Source organism: Thunnus maccoyii, chromosome 22 (assembly GCF_910596095.1).
Source record: "Thunnus maccoyii chromosome 22, fThuMac1.1, whole genome shotgun sequence".
Lineage (NCBI taxonomy): Eukaryota > Metazoa > Chordata > Actinopteri > Scombriformes > Scombridae > Thunnus > Thunnus maccoyii.
Window position 1 is genome coordinate 18,777,494 of NC_056554.1, and position 18,693 is coordinate 18,796,186.

Here is an 18,693-nt window from a genome sequence, read left to right on the forward strand (position 1 = left end):
GCACTTACACACACACGCACACACGCACACTCGCACACTCGCACGCTAAGGCAGGAAATTACTCTGTCATTTGCACCTACTGGCAATGGACAAGCACAATCAGGTTTTACGCTCTTTCTCTTTCTCTCACACACACACACAAACACACACACACACACATACATGAACAAAACTAATCACCGTTCAGAGTCAGAGTGTGTACATGACAGCTACGAATAGATATATCAATCATCTAGAACAAGTGCTGCGAGCTACTGAGTCAGGGATTATAGGCTGGCTGCTGATAGAACGAGGCTGCTGTATGACAGTAAAAAAACCGGGTAGAGTATATCTGCTTTAAAACAGGAATCTCTCTCTCTGTGTGTGTGTAGGTAAATGCTGGAAATAGGGCGAGAAGAATTCAATTAACAGGAAGCGGTGGTGAGATTGTGGTCCACATTTAAGAAGGCGCAACTCAGCAATATTCTCAGATCAAAACCGGATCGGCGTCCGGCTCCGCTTCATTAAAAAAAAAACGGTCAAATAAATCAGTGGATGTTTTTCAAAAGTTTGGAAAATTAGTCTGAAAGTTGAGTCGGACCGAATCAACAACTTCTGCTTCTTGTTCTCTAACCTTCGTCTTCACCTCGACGTTGCATTTTCCTGTGTTTTTTCACATTAACCTTTTTTTCCTCCATAAATAACAGCATTTAATCCCAGCATAATCCAAATAATCTGTACTTTCTTCTCTCTACAGCATGTCTACGTGTCCGAATCGTGTCCCTAACAGCTTGTCGCTTTCAAAAAATCTTTTATTTTACTCATTTTCCACGTACGAATATGTCTCCTCTCCAGGTTTTGATGCTCTAGGAGACCTGTTGAAGCCAACAGTTCCCACACACACCGCGCCTCCTCCTCCTCCTCCTCAAATGGCCATCCATCCCGGAGGAAAGCTGCTAGCCAACGACCTCGACTCCTCTCTGGCCAACCTCGTGGGCAGTGAGTGAAACATCCACACGTGCCGTAGTTGAACGTGTCAATAAAGGGAGAAAAGAAACAGATTAAAGGTTGTAGCGTTGCTGTATCTGTAAAGCAGTATTTTACAGGTAGAAGATGATATAATTTAACTTTAAAGGCCTTTTTTTTTTAACAATAAACCAGTCAGTCAAATGATAATATCAGCTATATTGTTAGAATCTGTGTTCATTAGCTTACAAATGAGCTTGAAATACGTAGCTTCCTGTCTCTCCTTTACTCTCTTTTAACTACAATCACTCAGTTTCTGTTTCCGTCCCTCCTCAGACCTGCAGTTTGGTGGGACCCCAGCCAAGAAGTAAGTGTCTGAGTTGTGATGATACCTTTCACATTAGTGCTCGTAGTCAAGGCTGCTGGATTTATGCAAAAACCCCCCCCAAAAACTAAAAATAAAAACCTTCCTGTCACACTTGTTTTTGCTGTTGCCAGTATTCCTAGCTTTACTGCTTAAAAGTAAAAAAAAAAATCAGGTTTATTTAAGTATATAATTGGTTTTAACTGCTTATGTTTGTGACAAAGTGCTTCTGTAGAGAGTTAAAGGCAAGAGAGAAGCAATACAAGCCTTCACATTTTCTGCAGCACTTGCGATATCGCTCGTCTTTTAAAATTCATGATGTAGCCTCACGGGGGAGAAAATGGAAAAAAAATAAAGGAGAGTAGAGAAAGAAAGAAGACTCTACAAGTAAATAGAGCAAATGTTCTGTATTCTCTTTCTTCCAAGACGAGACTTTATGGTGATGTTTGTAAAATTAGTCTCAGAAAAGGGGAGGAAAAAACTTCTGAGGTGTTTCGTTGCTCTGCTCGTCCCCCTTTTTCACCAGGCCAGAGATGCAGTGGAACCAACCCGGAGAGAAGAAGCTGACGGGGGGCCAGAACTGGCAGAATAAGACCATGTCGACCACACAGTGGGGCCCGGCGCCCATGGCTCCACAGCCCATGCCTGTACCACACGTGGTAAGGAGAAAGACACACGCAGACAAAACACGGCGGCAGAATGTCACCATGTGGTGCCGGTAAACTCTTCAAGGATGGTTCTTTTTGTGGTTTTGGCCGTGATTCCTATCAGAAATAATAACTTGCTTCCCACCCGAGGACAAGTTGAAAAGCACAAGCAGTCAGACCATCAGACAAGTTTTTAAAAGGCCAGATTAGAGAAAGCAAAGGGTGAACAGAACAATTACAACCCAAACCGTTTGTTGTTATCTACCACCCCAGCTTATAGAGCAACTTCCTGCTTCAGCTATCGAGTTCCTCTCTACCGTGACGTGTTATTGCAGATATTTTAGTCGAGATTTATTTTGGTTTTTTACTTCCAAATAAAGCAGCTTTGATGATCCGGATATACTGTTGGCTCGTCTCGATTGTCTGACTGCTTGTGTGTTTTTTTTCTCTCGCTCGTAGCAATATCGCCACTCCAAGTTCTCAGAAACATGAGCCAAAACCATAAAAACAAAGTCCAAGTTGTAATAAACCAGAATTATCCATCACAAGGATTCATCAAGGTGTCTGTAAATCCTGGAAAAGGCTTTTAAAAAAGTGTTTCATCATCTAGATTCTCTTTGAAGTTGTTTTTAAAGGTTAAATACTATTCATTTAATTCAGTTTTAAAGTTGTTTAATGTGCTCTGGCCTCTTATTACATATTAAAGCAATACTCTTTTGGAAAATAGTCTTATTCTTCCACAGAGTGAGGTGAGAAAAACATACAGTAAATATACGCCTAGTTAGCTTAGCTTAGCTTAGCTTAGCATAAAGACTGGAAACAGGGGGAAACTGCTAGCCTGGTTCTGTCCCAATTCAGCACCTCTAAAACGCACGAAGTAGCACTTTAGATGTTGTTTGTTTAATCCAAAAAAGTGCAAAAACAACAATTCTGCGTTTTACGACTATTTCTTGGCTAGCAGCAGTTGCCAAGCAACCAGCAGAGACAACAGGAAGTTAGCTCGTATTGAACAGACAGACACGAGAGTGGTATCGATCCCTTTAACCCCCGATATGTTGAACTATTCCTTTTAAACAGTGCAAAATCAATGCGACTGTTTTACTTTTCTGCCAACTTCAGAGGCAAAATTGGTTAAAATATTTAGTTTGGATCCAAAAAAAAGTGCAAAAAGTGAAACATGCAGACACCTTGTTGCACACGCTGAATGCTACACACGTCTTTTATGCATGTGAGTGTTTTGTATGTCGTTGTTTCGTGTGTATAGATGGAAATGTTGGGTGTATGTGAGTGTATTGACTTGTATACAGCTGCCTGTGTGTGTGCGTGTGTGTGTGTGTGTGTGTGTGTGTGCGTGTGTGTGTGTGTGTGTGTGTGTGTGTGCTGATCTTGGCAGCTCCTGATTGTCCTCCTGATCTCTGGACTGCAATTTCTGGCTGACGAAGACAAACTGTCACTAACCCTCCACTTCCTCTCTTTCTCTTCTCTCTTCAATATCTATCATTTTTCCTTCCCTCCTCCTCTTCCTCCACTCTTTTTTTTTTTTTTTTTTCTCCTCCTGTTGGTTTTATCCTTCACCTCCCGCTGTCGTTCTCTCTACAATCCCTTCTTCCTGTCCCTCTTCATGCAATTTCTTCCGTCTGTTTTGCACCGTCATCCACTCGTCTTCCTTCCCGTCCTCGATGGTTGTTCTTTTTTATCGCGTCTCTTGTTTTGCGTTGTCATCTGCTCGTCCTGTTTTTCGCTTAACTGCCTTTGACATCTGACCATCCGTGTTTTGACCCCTCGTTTTATTTCCTTTACTCGTTTCTGTTCTTTCTGTGTCTCTTTTTACTGTCCTACTCTCTTCCTTTTGGCTCTTTGTCTTCCTTTTTCTTGTTTTTCTCACCATATATCTCGTTCTCTTTCTTGCTATCCCTTTCTATTTCTCTATTCCTCCCATCCTTTTCTTTTCCTCTTTGAAATTCTCTTTGTTTCACCTTGTCATAATTCACAATTTCTCCCGTTTCCCTCCTCATTTCATCATCAAATCCACTCTTTTTCCCCCACTTTCTCTCACCCTCCTCCTCCCTCTCTCCTCCGTCTCTCTTCATCTCTCTTTCTTCGTCTCTCCATCTCTCTCTTGTCTTTTGTCTTTTTTCCTTGTTGCGTCCTGATGCAGAATGGAATGTTCTATACTAGTTATGTAAGTACTTATCTCTGTTTAGTAAGACAAGACTCACCAAGCTGCTCAATAACCTCTAATGTGCTGCCACTATCTCTCACTCCTTCCTTCCTCTTCGTCTCTCTCTCTCTCCCTCTCTCTCTCTTTCTCTGTCACCTCTTCCTCTCCTTGGAGACGCTTGTTTGAAAAGTATTTGCTTCTGGCCGCATCTCTCATCTCTGCTACAGGTTAATGTTGAAGACTAGTTATATAAGCGTTAATACTGATACCAGAAAGTGAGAACAGAGTGCTTCCTCAGCCTTCCTGTGTTGCTCTCCTTCTTCTCTTAAAAAGATTTGGTGCTTTTTTTTTTTTGGCGTTCGTCTTCGCTAAATGGATACGTCTGGTGGAAAAAAGAACAAAAAACAACAATGAATGTGTCTCCAAAGCCTGATATGGCTTATTCTTCTGTGCCATAGAGCTCCGTATTTGTCCAAAAGCTACACAAAAATACATCAGTGAGCCACACCATCATACTAGTTGACACGTTCTTTCATCACGAGTATCTATTTTCAGTTAATCTTACATTCGCTGCCCTGCTATTCGCCAGAACACCAAAACTGCAGCTGGAAGTCGTCCCGAACTCCCGTAACAAGTAACATGTGCTAAAAAAACTACAGTGTCCAGCTGTTTCAGGAAATGACTGTGTCTTTTTAAAAAAAAAAAAAAAAAAAGAAACTATATATTTGTGATCTGTTTTTAGTAGGAACAAATTGGCTGAGGGCTGAGAGCCATAGAGACGGGCTGAGGAAGATGGAAAGTACTGAGAGACGGACTAACACGTTGTTGGTTTTGGTCTTTTTACGGGATAACGCCAGCCTTATCCTTAAAAAGCCCTGCACCATCTGCCGACAGACTAAAGAGGTTAAGAAGATCTATAATCATTGTTCGGTTTGTGTCAAAAACCTAAAGACGGATGAGAGGAAGTCAAACTAAAGCAACTGATTTCTGAGGATGTGATGTTCAGTGGCCTTTACGTGCACTTAAATGACCAGGTTACGTGGGAAATCCAGGAACGCGGTGACTGTAAATCCTGTTTAGTGATAGAAAACGCTGCTTCCTAACTTTTTTTTTTGGTGTTTATGTCGGTCGCAGCACCTGTGCATTAGAGAGAGACAGGGCAGAGTTCCTCCTAACAGCACCAAAGTGCTTGAATTTAACAAATAGTCCAATTTTCAGTAGTGGAAACCGACTTATTTAGACTTCTACATCTACTTTGTTTCAGCTGGACTCATTTTAAATACAAGGACTAGTTGTTCCGTGTATTAATCTTCCTTCCAGCCCCTCTGCTGTGTGCTTTCTCCAGTCTGCAGTCTTTTGTTATGCACATTTGTACTTGCAAAAAAAACAAACAAAAAAAGCTGATTAGAAACCTGGTTATACATGTAAGGGAAATCTACCTGGGGAAACCAGAGTTCTCTAATCCTCCTACCCCCGAATACAGAAACCAGGTTTCTCATTTACTTGACAGTTAAGAAATCAGCTTACTGGGAAAAAAAAGCTGATTGTAACCTGGTTATTTAAGTGCTTGTAAACACAATGGCTGCCTTATAGGACCTTTTGAATGTCTCAGAAGAAGGTCGAGCGAGAACATAAAGTCCCTATGGAGATTAATTTAGAGGCACAATGCAAAGACGTGGGGATTGTTCCCTCAGCGAGTCTTTTGCCCTCTGCATATACAACAAGTCTCTACGTCGTGTGGTCGGCAGTGAGCTGCCTTTAGCAGGACAAGCAAACACAAATGCATCCATGAAAAAATAATGCTTTTTTTCTTGCTTACAAATTGAAAATATTAATAGAACTGCTCATTATTGTCCCCGAGATTATTGTCTCAAAAAACAGCAAACCTAACCTCTATGATACATGAAAAATATGCCATGGCGGCGTGTGGCGGTAATATATATAAAAGACATCACAGGTAGCAGAGCAAGTCGAGTAAGTAGGTTGTCATGAAACACCCACAGCTGAGATTCTCGCCAGAAGGGCAAACGCTGCAAAAGGTTTTTCTGCCAGCCACAAAAGGACGCCGAATGCCAGCCGCAAATCCAGCAAAGACTGTTACTTATTTAACCTTCACTTAACCACGTCCTGCCATTTAAGGTCAGAAGTGTGACTCACAGAGAAAGCCTTGAAAGAAGAAAGTCGCCTTTTTTTTTTTTTTTTTTTAGAGGGAGACTGTAAAGGGAATCGCAAAAAGTTCAGCTCTGACTGACTAAAAAACTCCCCCCTGAGAGGGAAAGGGGAGATATATACATAAAGGTAGGTGGTATGATAGATATCGAAAAAATGACAGATTTTGAAAAAAATAAAATGAATGCACAGGCATGCTGGGAGGGAGACAAGCAAGAAACAAGAATGAGAAAGAGCGATAGAAAGACTGAAACAATAGCAGAGTGTAAGAAGGACAATCAGATGAATGTAAAGCAGAGAAAGCTGAAAGACGGATGGTCAGAAAGACCGATAGAGAAGGTGTAACGGTGCATAAATGTCGTCTCACCTGCTCTGTTTTTCTCTGACATCTTGTCATCTTTAAAAAAATAAGTAAATGAAATGATGCTCACTGTCATCGTCCACAAACAGGCGTAAAGACAGACGGATCAGTCAAACATAAAGGCAGATGATTATCTAACTGAATCGTGTTTCAGGTGCAGATGATGAGCAGTAAAGTCAGTTTTATCTTTAATCACACTTTCAAATACTAAAAAAAAAAAAACCTCGAAGCCTCCGGTGTGATACTAACTGAGCAATTTTTATTACATATTTGACAGATAAATGCAACTCTTTTTCTGGCCGAATTGGATTCTTTCCTTTTTCTCCTCTTTGGCAGCCGGCCCGCTCTGCTGAAGTCAGGGGGGGGGAAGTCCAAGAGATCAAACTGATCAATGCTTATGATCAACTTTCACAGGATGCTGCCCGGAGGCTGGAATTAAAAGCCAAATACCCGATCAATCACATTGATAAGCCCCTGAGATCGGTTTACTGGTTCGCTAAACTGAACCTGAAACATTTTGTTGATCTTCCTCGCTTATCGAAGAATCACTTCCCCTTTCTTTCCTTTTTTAAAATCCCCCAGAAGCTCAGCTGTTTAAGTATTTGGCTCAATTTCCACAAAAACTTTAAACATAAAAGATAATAAATCATGCAGTATGTTTTTTTTTTTAGAGAGAATTACAACATAATTATGTTAACATACCTGAATTTGAATCGTTATTTGACAAATGATGCTGTCAAATATTAACTAACTCATCAAAATAGCATGCAGTGGTCTTTTCATCATGATTACACAAATACCAACGAGTCAAAAAAGGTGCAATTTCTCCTTATTCTTCAAGTCAGTATTTGAAAAGTTATAAAGTCTGTAACAAAAGTTGACAAGAAACATGGTGAAATCTTTAGTTGTCAATCCAAAACCCTGCTCCTAGATCTCACTGTGAGACTCGTCCAGTGAGCAATCGATTTGGAGTTCTGACAAGCAGAAGACAGCCTGAGAAAACGTTCTGACACTGTCAGAAATTTGCTGCTACAACCCACATCTACAAACGAACCAATCAGAATAAGACATGAAACGACACAGAATACACTGGTCAGCAAGACGTTTCTGAAAATGCATGTGACTTTGCTGCATTTTCAGAAACATATTAGCAAGTTGATGATGTTCCTCTGCTTTTATATACGTTTTTCTATGTAAATCGTAGTTAAGATTCACCATATACACATACAGATAATGTAGAGTCTGACACAGATTGCGACCAAGAAGGCATCTGGCACAATGTGACACGCAGTAAACTTACATGATCATTGTTGTCGAACAGTCTAAAGACACCTCAAGATTGTATTTATTGAGTTTGCTGTGTCTCTGTAAATATAAATAATAAAGTCTAGAGTTTGACTCCTCTACATTCCTACAAAGCCAAACGATTACTGTGGCTCCTCTTCACCGCAATCAGTTTACTGTTTCTGCTCCGTAACGACCGCAAAGTTTGTTTTTATTCAGCGCACCAAACCCTAATATATTCACATCATTTATTAAGTTTAATCATCTATAATACTGGAAGCTACAGTAATACTTTAATGCCAGAAATCATAAGACATTAAACCCGAATTTGCACAACTGTAACAGACACTCAATACATCAATTTGACAGTAATCAAAAGAAAAGAAAAGTGCCTCTTTTTTTCCTTTTTAACTATTGAAAAGAAACAAAAAAAGCACTTTTAGCTCTGTATGTTAAGGAATAAGTATTGAAACTGAACTTTTTGTGTTAAAAGTTTCAAAATGTAACCAGTTCAGCTATTTGCATGAAGTGTTTTACACAGTAAAACTCCTTTTTTTACACAGTAAAACTCTTGTAGAAACTGAGCCAAAAACTATCATTATATACTGTAATGCAACCAACATGAGCTGCTATTTGTTTAAAGCATTGATTAAAGTGTCGTTGCATAAGTGGCAATTAAAGGATAATTAAAGTGTAGTTTTATTTTTGCCTGTTTAAAAAAAAAAAAGGGCCAACCCTACCGTTAGACTTCCTTGATTAATGTAATCCATAATTTTACACAAGACTGCTAAGTTAATACAGTGTACGACTCCACCACATTGCTAATTATAAGTTTTATGGAAGGGATGTACGTCTCCCCAGCAAAACAGAGCCATAACATCCAGCTGGAGACTTTTAAGTACTTTCAATATCGCTGCGATGATTGAGGCGTTATAAAGGCATGTTAAGAAAAACGCCACAGTTGTCTCGTTTACGGTGATGGATGAGGTTTGTGACGGCAGCGGCCTGTTTCTGCAAGCTGTTCTTTTAATGGGTTTTTCTAAAACAGTTGGAGCCTGCGGCGACTTCCGGGTGAGCGGACTTGACCGGCAGCTTGTGACTGCAGCAAATATTGTACATTTTAATACAACAGGAGCAAAAATAAATAAATAAAAAAATCACTCTTGTCTTGTCTGGTACCATCTGTAAATGCTAGCAGGTATCCCCCAAACCCCCCCCCCCATTGAGAAATTCTGATCCTGTAATGTTTGAGAGAAGTTGTCTTGTTACTCTACAACTCCTCAAACTGTGAAATGACTGCAGGCGATAGACAACTCCTCTGACATCTGTTAATATTAATACTAGTGAATGTGTTATAGATTGCTTGCTGTTGTGCAAGAGGCACCCTGCGCCGCATCTTCTACTTCTCATCTTGTAAACTGATTTTTTTTTTTTTTTCCTCCTCTTCTGGGACGTTCGCTGATACTGTACCGCGGACGCTCACGTACTATAAATTACCCAATTTTTTTTTTTTTGAGGAGAGGGGGGGGGGGGAATCGTCGGCTTTGATGCAGATATGCGCGAGGTTGTAAACGACAGCTGCAAATTGCCCGTCACGTCAAATTTGAGGCCCGCTCAGCCGTAGTGAATTTGATTTGTGAAGTAAGGAGGGCAGAGCTTAAACGCTGTCCTATTGAGCCACCCCCCCCCCCCCCCTCTCCACACACCCCCCTTTTTAAATCTGTGGTAATGATTGCTCCCAGTGGGATTACACTAAGTACCTCTGCTGCATGCTGCGTTGTTGTGCTCCTGATGTGCACACACTTTATCACCATTAAATGTATTCTCCTTGCACATACAGGAGCCTGTATGTATTTTATTTATTGCTCTCAGAGTCAAACAATTCCAGTAGAGGCGGATGTCTGTCAGAGCTACTTTTTTTTTTTTTTTTTTTTTTCTTGCTTTTCTGCTCTGTTGGCAGCGACCTCTGCCTCCTTTTCCAGCTTCTCCGAGTTGATTCCTGGCTTCTGCTTTTCTTCCTCTGCAGGCTCCAGCTCCCATGGCTTTCCCCATGACCACACCGCAAGTGCCTGTGTATGGAATGGTGAGTCTAATTGACATATAGTGCACTACATATATGCAGAATATACAGTAAGTTGCTGCTATTTCTGTCCTGTTTTTTGTTCTTTTTGTGCCTTTCTCACTCGGTTTTTCTGTTCTTGTCTTGTTTTTGCGTCCGTCTTTCTCTACCTTACCTCTCTTCTTCAGGTCCCTCCCCAGATGGGTCAGATGGGCGGGGTACCAGTGATGGCTCCTCAGCCAATGATGTACAACCAGCCTGTTCTCAGACCCACTAACCCCTTCGCACCCATGCCCGGAGCCCAGGTGAGACACACTTTTTAAATGAAATACAGTGTTTTTTACATTCATACACACAAAACATTACACATCTTTGCAAGTATTAACTTACTAATAATGTAATAACATGTCTTTTAACTGGTTTGAAAATGTAGTAAAACCTGTAAATGTTTCTTTTTCTTATGATTTAGTCACAAACAGTCGTGTTCTCATATCGGCAAATGTATGAAGTCACAGTTAATAATCTTGTAAAATGTGCAGAAATAAGACAAAACACACACAAGTTATGAGTTTCATTCAGCTCATATATAAAACATAGTTTATGTTAATGATGAACTGTGTTTTGATATATTTGAAGATATATGCACATGTGTGTAGTATGTTATATGTTTTGAGTGTGAGCAGTAATCAGGAACAGATTTTTGTCTAATTTGTTTGGACATATAATACAATTTTTGACATGTTATTGCATTTTTTGATGTTTTTAACATTATCAGTTTCTACAAATATGTTATGTTAATGTAGAAACTGATAATGTTACAAATTTCAAAAAATGCAATAACAACAGCTTAGTTGTAATGATGCTCAGATGACAAAGTGTAAATTTTACACTGTAATTTTTGAGTATGCACTTTAATAAAATTACAGATATAAAAAAAAAAGATGGACACCCTTTTCAATCACTGCTGTGTAATCACACTAAACAAGACAGTTGTAGAAATGTTCACAATATCATTGTATTTATTCAAGTCAGGAATAATATCTGGTTTTTGCAAATTTCCTTTGTGTAAATGTGTGGCTTCCGATTTTTTAAACAAGAACCAACACAATCTTACAGATAAAAAGTTGAACTCATAAAGGGGTTTTGATGCTAAAGTCTCGCTCGGTCTGACCAGTAGCTTGAGTTGACTAATGTTGGCAAACTTTAGTTAGATATTGTAATGTAACTGACATGACTGAGTGTGCCACTATTGCACCGCCTTTTAGCATTAATCATTATGGTGGTCAAAGCATTTCAAAAAAGTTATATATTCTCACTTTAATGTAGTAATGTCTAATCGTGTATCATCATCAGCAGGTACGTTATGTCAGTGGGTTACAACCAAAGATGTATTTTCTCCCTTTTTGTATAAATACTTAAAACTACTTCACATGTCTGAAAAAAGCAAAAATTTAAGGAATGTCTGAAAAAGTTTGTGTGGCATGAATATTTGTTATTCCTATCCTGGTAATCACCACCCGTGTAATCCATCTCACTGTATTTAACACTCTGATTGAGAAATTCTTTGTCCACACTTGATGCCAAAATGGATTTCAGTAAATTGGTAGAACGATCAAAACAAACTGTTTCTCTTTTTCCTTCCACTCTATTCAGATGCAGTTTATGTAATCCAGTCAGGGGGGAAGCAGAGTGCCAAAAGCGACAAACAAACAGCAGAAGAAGAAGAAGAAGAAAACACACAAAGAGGACGATCAGATGGACGGAGGAATGATTTGATCAAGCTAAAACGACTAAGAGACAGACAGACGACAAGATAACCAACCGACACCAAAAAACAAGCTGGAAAGACGAGGAGAAGATGACCCTAACAGAGGATGGAGGGATGTGGGGAGGAGGAAGGGGGGAGGACGTCATCCTGCCTGGTCGTTGTCTGAAACAACTCCTTGCAAACGTGCGTGTGTGTTTGTGTGTGTGTGTGTTGCTACTTTCTGTTATATTGTCCGATTTGTGTTTTAAATCCTATCGATGGAGTGACGATTCAGGAGACGGTATAACGATGAGAGAGAAAGATGGAAGGAAAGATGAAAGAGGAGAGGAGAGGGGATGTAGGAAATCCTACCTCTGGTTTTCAGTCAGACTGTATCTGACTGCCGTGAGAGTCTCAGCTGCAGAATTAGCTTTATTTCATACTGGTGCTATTTTGTCCCCTCTGGGTTACTGTCCGCCTGCAACGGCAACTTGGGAGCACTTAGCAGAGGACAAGTGTTTGTTTAGTGTGTGTGTGTGTGTGTGTGAGAGAGAGAAGGTGTGTGTACCTGTAGTATGTTTGTACGTGCGCAGCAGTTGTTTCAGACAATACCTTCGCAACCGACCTCCTCTCCATCCCCTCCCTCATTCGCTGTCTGCGTCCGCAACTGTCCAATCAGCGAGAGATTTAGAGGCAAATCTTCTCAAAGTGTGTTTTCCCGTAGTTTTCCGCTCTGTTGGGGGGATATCTTTGTATTTTTCGATCCGTTTCCTTCTGCAACCTCTCCTGAAATGTCCTGAATATCGGGGCTTGTACAGCAATTTGTTGAACCATTTGTTAATAGTAGATGAGCGTTTGTTGTTATGGGTTTTAAGCTGAAGTCTCCATACTGCATTCATTTCTCCTCCTAAAGCTACAGATACACACAGATATACAGGGGTTAGCGGTGACAACATGCTAGCACGGCGCAGATGTGTCTAAACTGTCTGTGAACCAAATTTTACAATATATTACAATATTTTTCTTAAGGCTTGGTCACACCAGACAGTGGCAGAACATAAATCATGTGCGTCTTTGTAAAATATTTGGTTCTAGAGGCTTCGAGAGCTAACCGCTAACGTGCTAGCCAGCCGGGAACAAGCTAGCGCTACGTCACAATAGCTCCTTTCTACTGTCTCCTGGCATTTTGTTCTCCAGATTGTATATAATTTAATTTAATAAAGAGTTACTGAAGTGGGAAAAGAATCTTGAGCTAATCTTGTTGATAAGTAAGCTCTTCATAACCGTCTCAAGCAGCGGAGGGTTAAATAAAAGTGGATGATGCAACACAGCTAATGAGCTACGATAGCTTCCTCCATTTTGGACTCTCCCCTCCGCCAGCACTGTCAAGACAGCTTACTACTGGTTAGTGGCACAAATTAGTGTGTCAAACATACCAAAAGTTGAACCTGATGTAAAAAAATTAGCGTGGATGTGAGCTAATCTACTGATCAAAGCAATTCCAACAGAATGAATCGATTTTGCACCAAATTTCAGCGTTTTGTTTTTTTTTTAAGTGCTGGTGTGACCTCACCTTTAGCCATACATGTTTATCATTGACCGTTTTTGCTGCTTTTACTCTTTGCAGAGTCTAAAATGACAGACATTTGTTAATTCGCCACGCTAAAGAGGCTACAGGGTGTTTATTAGCATACATCACCTGTTAGCGCCTGGATGACCTGCGTGTATCTGTTCTTATTGTCTTCATCAGCTCACCAACCAGATTCAGACATCAAAGGTTTCTAAAATAAAAAAAAAAGAGCTTTTTCATTCGGAACAAGCTATTGGCAGATCCACATTATGTGCCAATGATTAATGACAGCAGCACTGAGTGAGTGAGTTAAATGTTACTGAATCAAATTCATTTTAAATTGCACTGAGTCAAAGTGAGTAGCTTCAAGTGTGACTCTCGTCTGCACCGAGAGCCAAACGACACTGAACCTTTGGCATCACTCTCGCTCTTGTGGTTCCAGGAAATTTTGGAAATCAAATTTGGAATTTTTTTTTATGAGGTCATGGCCATTCGTCAGCCAAAGCATCCGTCGCCATGATTTTGACTGTTGGAATATTTTAGGCATTTTTAGTGAGTGTTCACGTGTGTGTTCGCACAGTTGTGTGTATGTTTTCCATTGAGGGCTATTTCTGAGGGTCAAAGTGTGTCAAATTTTGAGCCGAATATGAGCCAGCGAGTTTGACACGGTACGTGCTTGTTTTGTTTTTGTAAAATCGAATTTTGTTGCAAAATGCACATGCGAGAATTTTGCACTGAAGTGACTATCGTGCCGTAGTAGAGCTGTCGCCAGTTTTTCTGGCGCGAAAGTTGAAAAAAAAAGGAGATTTGAAGTTTGTATAGATAGTTTGGGGTTTTACAATAACAAGTTTGTCTAATCTACCAGCCACTTTGGCAGGTAACTAAAAGTTATTTTCCTGCCGTTCTAACAATGAACTTGAAACTTTTTTTGTAATCCCGTCCCCCCCCCCGGTCCCAGTCCAGCGTCTACATCCCAACCATCAGTGATAGTCCAGTTGTATCGCACCCATCACCCACTCTGCTGTGAAATCTCTAGAATCTTGCTTCAGTCTCTCAACTCTGTCTAGTCGGTCTATCTCTAGAATGCTTTTTTAGCCTGCTTCGGCACTGTTTGGTATGTGTAGATATGTAAAAAAAAAAAAAAAAAAATTAAAAAAATACTAATAATAACCAGTTTCTGTCTAGATTGTCTGCTCACGCCATCATTGTTGGATAGTTATTGCTCTTAGACGCTTCTTGTCGCAGTCTTGTGTTAGCTTTAGACTCTCTTCATCGTATCCTCCTCGTAGAAACACCTCCTGCTGTAGGTTTTCCCCACCTTGTCCAATCCTCTGCCGGTGTCTAGTAACTATAGCTCTATTATCTCTCTTGGTGTCTCTGTCTTTTAGCTGTAAGCCTTTCGGAGGCTCCTCCGGTTCAGGCTTTGTGGTTCGCTTTTCTCTAGCTTTTAGCGCGCACTTTCTTCTCACCGTTAGCATCGCTCCGGTGTCCGGTAGATAAGGTCCTCGTCTTTTTTTTTTCTTTTCTTTTCTTTTTTTTTTTTCTTCCCACGTCTCAACAACATCAACCATCTCCGCCTCTGGTAATGATGTCAGCAGCCTACAAACGGTCTCTGATTGGACTGTTGAAGCTAGACAGCGAATCACATGCGTGGATATCCAGGTCTTTTGCGGCAAACGGGAGACTTTGTTGGCTAACGGAGAGACATATAGCACTAGCCACTTTGGCGGTCCACCAGCCGTTGTGCAGGGGTATTTCTCAGTGTATTTTAAACATCTGTTTGGCATTTTCTAGTATTGGGATAGTTGAACAAAGCTCCAAGTTAGAAATAAGGAAACATTTAGTTTAATTCTTGGTTTTTGTGCCAAACCATCTCCAAAAGTTTGTTCATGGAGCTGAAAATCCTTCTCTCCAAGATCTAAAACAAAGGTACCTCTTTTGCTTTTGGCTTCCAGCTTGAACACTCATAAAACTATTATCTTAATGGATGTCTGTGCTTTTTGGCACTAAAAATGACTTCTAATAATGGTTCTTTATTTTCTGGGATTTACTGTCTCTAATCTGCTGTGATAAATTGGCTCTTCGGAAAAAAGAGAAGTCGATCCAGAATCGGGTCATCACCACACTGCATCTGGAAAATAAAAATAATTCATATCAGGTCTAACTGCAGATCTGTTTAGTTGGTAAGAAAATCCTCAGAATATAAAATTGTTTGGTTTTGGTGTGTCAAACAGTGAAATCAGTGCCAGGATGTTTATTTTCAGAATCTTCTTAATGAAGGTTAAATCAAATGGTATAAAAGCTGTTTATCCGATGAACACAGCTCTTAAATCGACACATTGTTTTCTTCTAACTCAGTTTTTTTTTTTTAAACTTTTCCTTTTCCTTTCCATCCATTGTTCCTTTTTATAATGAAATTTCTCTGCATGGAATCCAATCCTGCCTGTTGCTATGAGGTTTTTCTTTGTCTGTGTGTCTCAAGTGGTTTCAAAATGGTCAAATTTTTTGGTAGGGGGGGATAGAGGGAGAGCGTAGAAGAGGGAGACTACTGCGGCTTTTTTGAGTCTCATGAACGTCTTCTTGGCGTCAATTTAACTGCCAGTGATTATTACAGCTTTATCATGTAGGTCATTTTGATTACTCGTTACAGTATTTATCCAGGGAGGGGGGGGTTTGGCCGAGCATGCGGGCTCTTTTTCGGCAACTCCCTTCCTAAAATTCAGACATTTTTCTCACATTTATTGCTGAGAGTTTTTTCCAGTACAACCACTGTTTTCTGGTGTTGGCCATTTGGGCATCTCGGTAGTACTTCTTTTTACCTTTTATCTCCTGCCCAAATTGTCAGATCAGACCAGGCAAACCTCGTGGCTTACGTTACCAAGGTTCTCTCAACTTTTAAAAGCTGCTACCGCCTCTCTGCATTGTTGTAGCATGAATCTAGGTGGAGAAGGATAAACCTTGATGTCATATACAAATTACTGTCCTCTGCTAAGGCCAAGTGTATCAGTCGTCCAGAGAGCAGACTCCTCTCTGTCGAGCCATCTCCCCCTCTCTTTCCGGGGGTCGGTGAGTGCATGGTTATACCGTTGTCGATGTTTATTATTGTCCTTTTTTTTTTTTTTCCCCCCTAAAAAGCATGATATGACAGTGATGATGGTGATGATGATGATAAACTCTCTCCTCTTGTAGTCTCTGTTTTAAAAAACAAAACAAAACAAAAAAAAAAACAGGCAACCAGACGAGGTGAAGGGGCGAGATGAATCTAGTCTTTCTTGACCAACGACAGCAGGTTCATTACTTTGTCGGACTGAATCTGACAGCTGTTTGTGCTGTCGATAAACGAGCCACTGTAGCAAAACAGAGCGCCAAACTTTTTCTTTTTTCTGTGTGTGTGTGTGTGTGTGTGTGTGTGTGTGTGTGTGTGTGTGTTACTTTTCCCAAAGATGTCACATTTGTTACTTGCAGCACATGCCCTCAATGGCAACCTGTGCTTTGGATTCTCCACTGTTGTGGCGCCATCTGCAGGTCGCTGTGCCCGTTGCAGCCGTGGCAGCGTTTAAGAAGAGAAAAATAACAAGATTCATTCGAAGTCACAAAAAAAAAAAAAACCCACGAAACGAAATGAAATTAAAAGGAAACCGAGAGAGGCTGTTTAACAGATCAATTTCCTCATTTTGTCAGTGAGTCCGTGTGTGTTGAATTAAAGATCTCTTGTGCACGTTCTGTTTTTTCTACATCTGTGTTTTTTGGTAAGAACCCTCGGATTGCTGCCTCACTATTCTGTATATAGAGAATACACACATTCACACTCACAACACAGAGCTTAAATACATACTCTCATAATCCGCAACTGCATTATTTTCATTTACTCGTTTTTTTTGTTTTTTTGTTTTTTTTTTCTGAACATGAAAGATATTAGCGTTATTACAGCAGTATATAGGTATGATTACTACTCAGTGGGGGCGGGCTAAACAGACAGACGATGCAGATTTTGAGGGCTGCAGACCTCCCCGTACATCAGGATCAGCCATGAATTCTCAATGATGCCAAATGTTTTTTGAGCAGAGTACACCTTTTAAATCTGTCTCTCTCTCTCTCTCTCTCTCTATCTCTCTATCTCTTCTCTTCTCTGTCTCCTCCCCCCCATCTCTTTGTACATTTTTTCTATTTATTTAAAGCAGAAATATATGGATTGTATCGAGCATGGAAAGGCAAACAAATGTTACAGTTGATAAAAAAAAAAACTTAAAAAAAAAAAACATCACAGGCTTTTATTTTACAGCAGTATATTTGTTTATTCTAGGGATTTGTTTTCTCTCTCTTTTTTTGGAAGAAATAAAAAGTCATTTTCCATTCCTAAAGTTTGTCTGTTTCTGCATTTTTCTTTAGACTCTACCCTCTACCCAACCCTTAAAATGAAATACCAGATGATAAAAATTCAAGTCCTTGAAATGTCAAACAGTGGATCCTCCGATTCTTAATTGCGGTGCCGGAGGGCTTCAGAGTTTGTTTTCTTAATTCTAATGAGATCTCAAGCCATGTTTTAACCCATCCACTATGTTTTTTTACCAGTTTTATATTTTACCGCAAAAATCGTCTTAGATTTTTACTGTGATTGGCAGGTCCTGCAATTACTTTTTAACATTGTTTATCCTGCAAAAGCAACACCTGATATCTACAACTTATTCACTGTGGGCCCCCATGCATGTTAAATGCACTGCTCAATGGTAAATACTAGGAGAGAGTCTTATTAAAGCACTTTCCATGTCTGTTTTCCCACCTACGGACCTTTTTCACCGCAGACATAATGAGTTGTCATGGTAGGAAAAGCACAAGTGTTACTAATGACATTAACAACAGCTCTGAAATATTCAAGAATCCCAGTGAGCCAGCATGTTAAATATGAAGCCGCTAAATAGAATTCAACCATCATTCGTTTTATTATTGACTCCTGCGCTTTTCCCTCTGTCATAACAACATTTCTTCTGTGAAAAACGTCTATCATAAGTCTTAAATCAATGGTTTCATTCAACACTCATAAAATCTGCAATTTCAACGCTGATATTTAAAGGTGATACTTGTAGCGTTTTGCACAACCATATTCATTTTGACACCAGTGTATTTAATAGTTGTAAAGAAAACTATTGCAGGAAGACTTACCGGCACACTGGTGGCATATGATGTCAAAACACCAACATGTAATTTCTACGTTAGCATACACGCTAGTAGCATCTGTACATCAGTTTGTAGGGATATGATGATCTTTTTTTCCAGCGTTGGCTCACATTAACTCTCCAAAAAAGCAGCAATTTTATCACATTTGCTCTTAGATTCAGTATATACTGCACCTTGACTATGTGGTCTGTATGTTTTAAATTTTGTATAT

At 40.0% G+C, this 18,693-nt stretch overlaps 1 protein-coding gene across 2 annotated transcripts in view; it reads left to right on the forward strand.

Moving 5' to 3' along the window:
* si:ch211-200p22.4 (phosphatidylinositol-binding clathrin assembly protein) overlaps positions 1-15,744 on the forward strand; it is an 80,808-nt gene extending 65,064 nt beyond the window's left edge. For both annotated transcript variants that reach the window (XM_042400663.1, XM_042400664.1), the window contains 6 exons: positions 835-978; positions 1,282-1,312; positions 1,836-1,968; positions 9,958-10,014; positions 10,179-10,295; positions 11,644-15,744. In XM_042400663.1, coding sequence (XP_042256597.1) covers positions 835-978; positions 1,282-1,312; positions 1,836-1,968; positions 9,958-10,014; positions 10,179-10,295; positions 11,644-11,658 — 497 coding nt within the window. In that variant the 3' untranslated portion in view covers positions 11,659-15,744. The remainder of the gene's footprint in view (positions 1-834; positions 979-1,281; positions 1,313-1,835; positions 1,969-9,957; positions 10,015-10,178; positions 10,296-11,643) is intronic.
* The last annotated feature ends 2,949 nt before the right edge of the window (positions 15,745-18,693 follow it).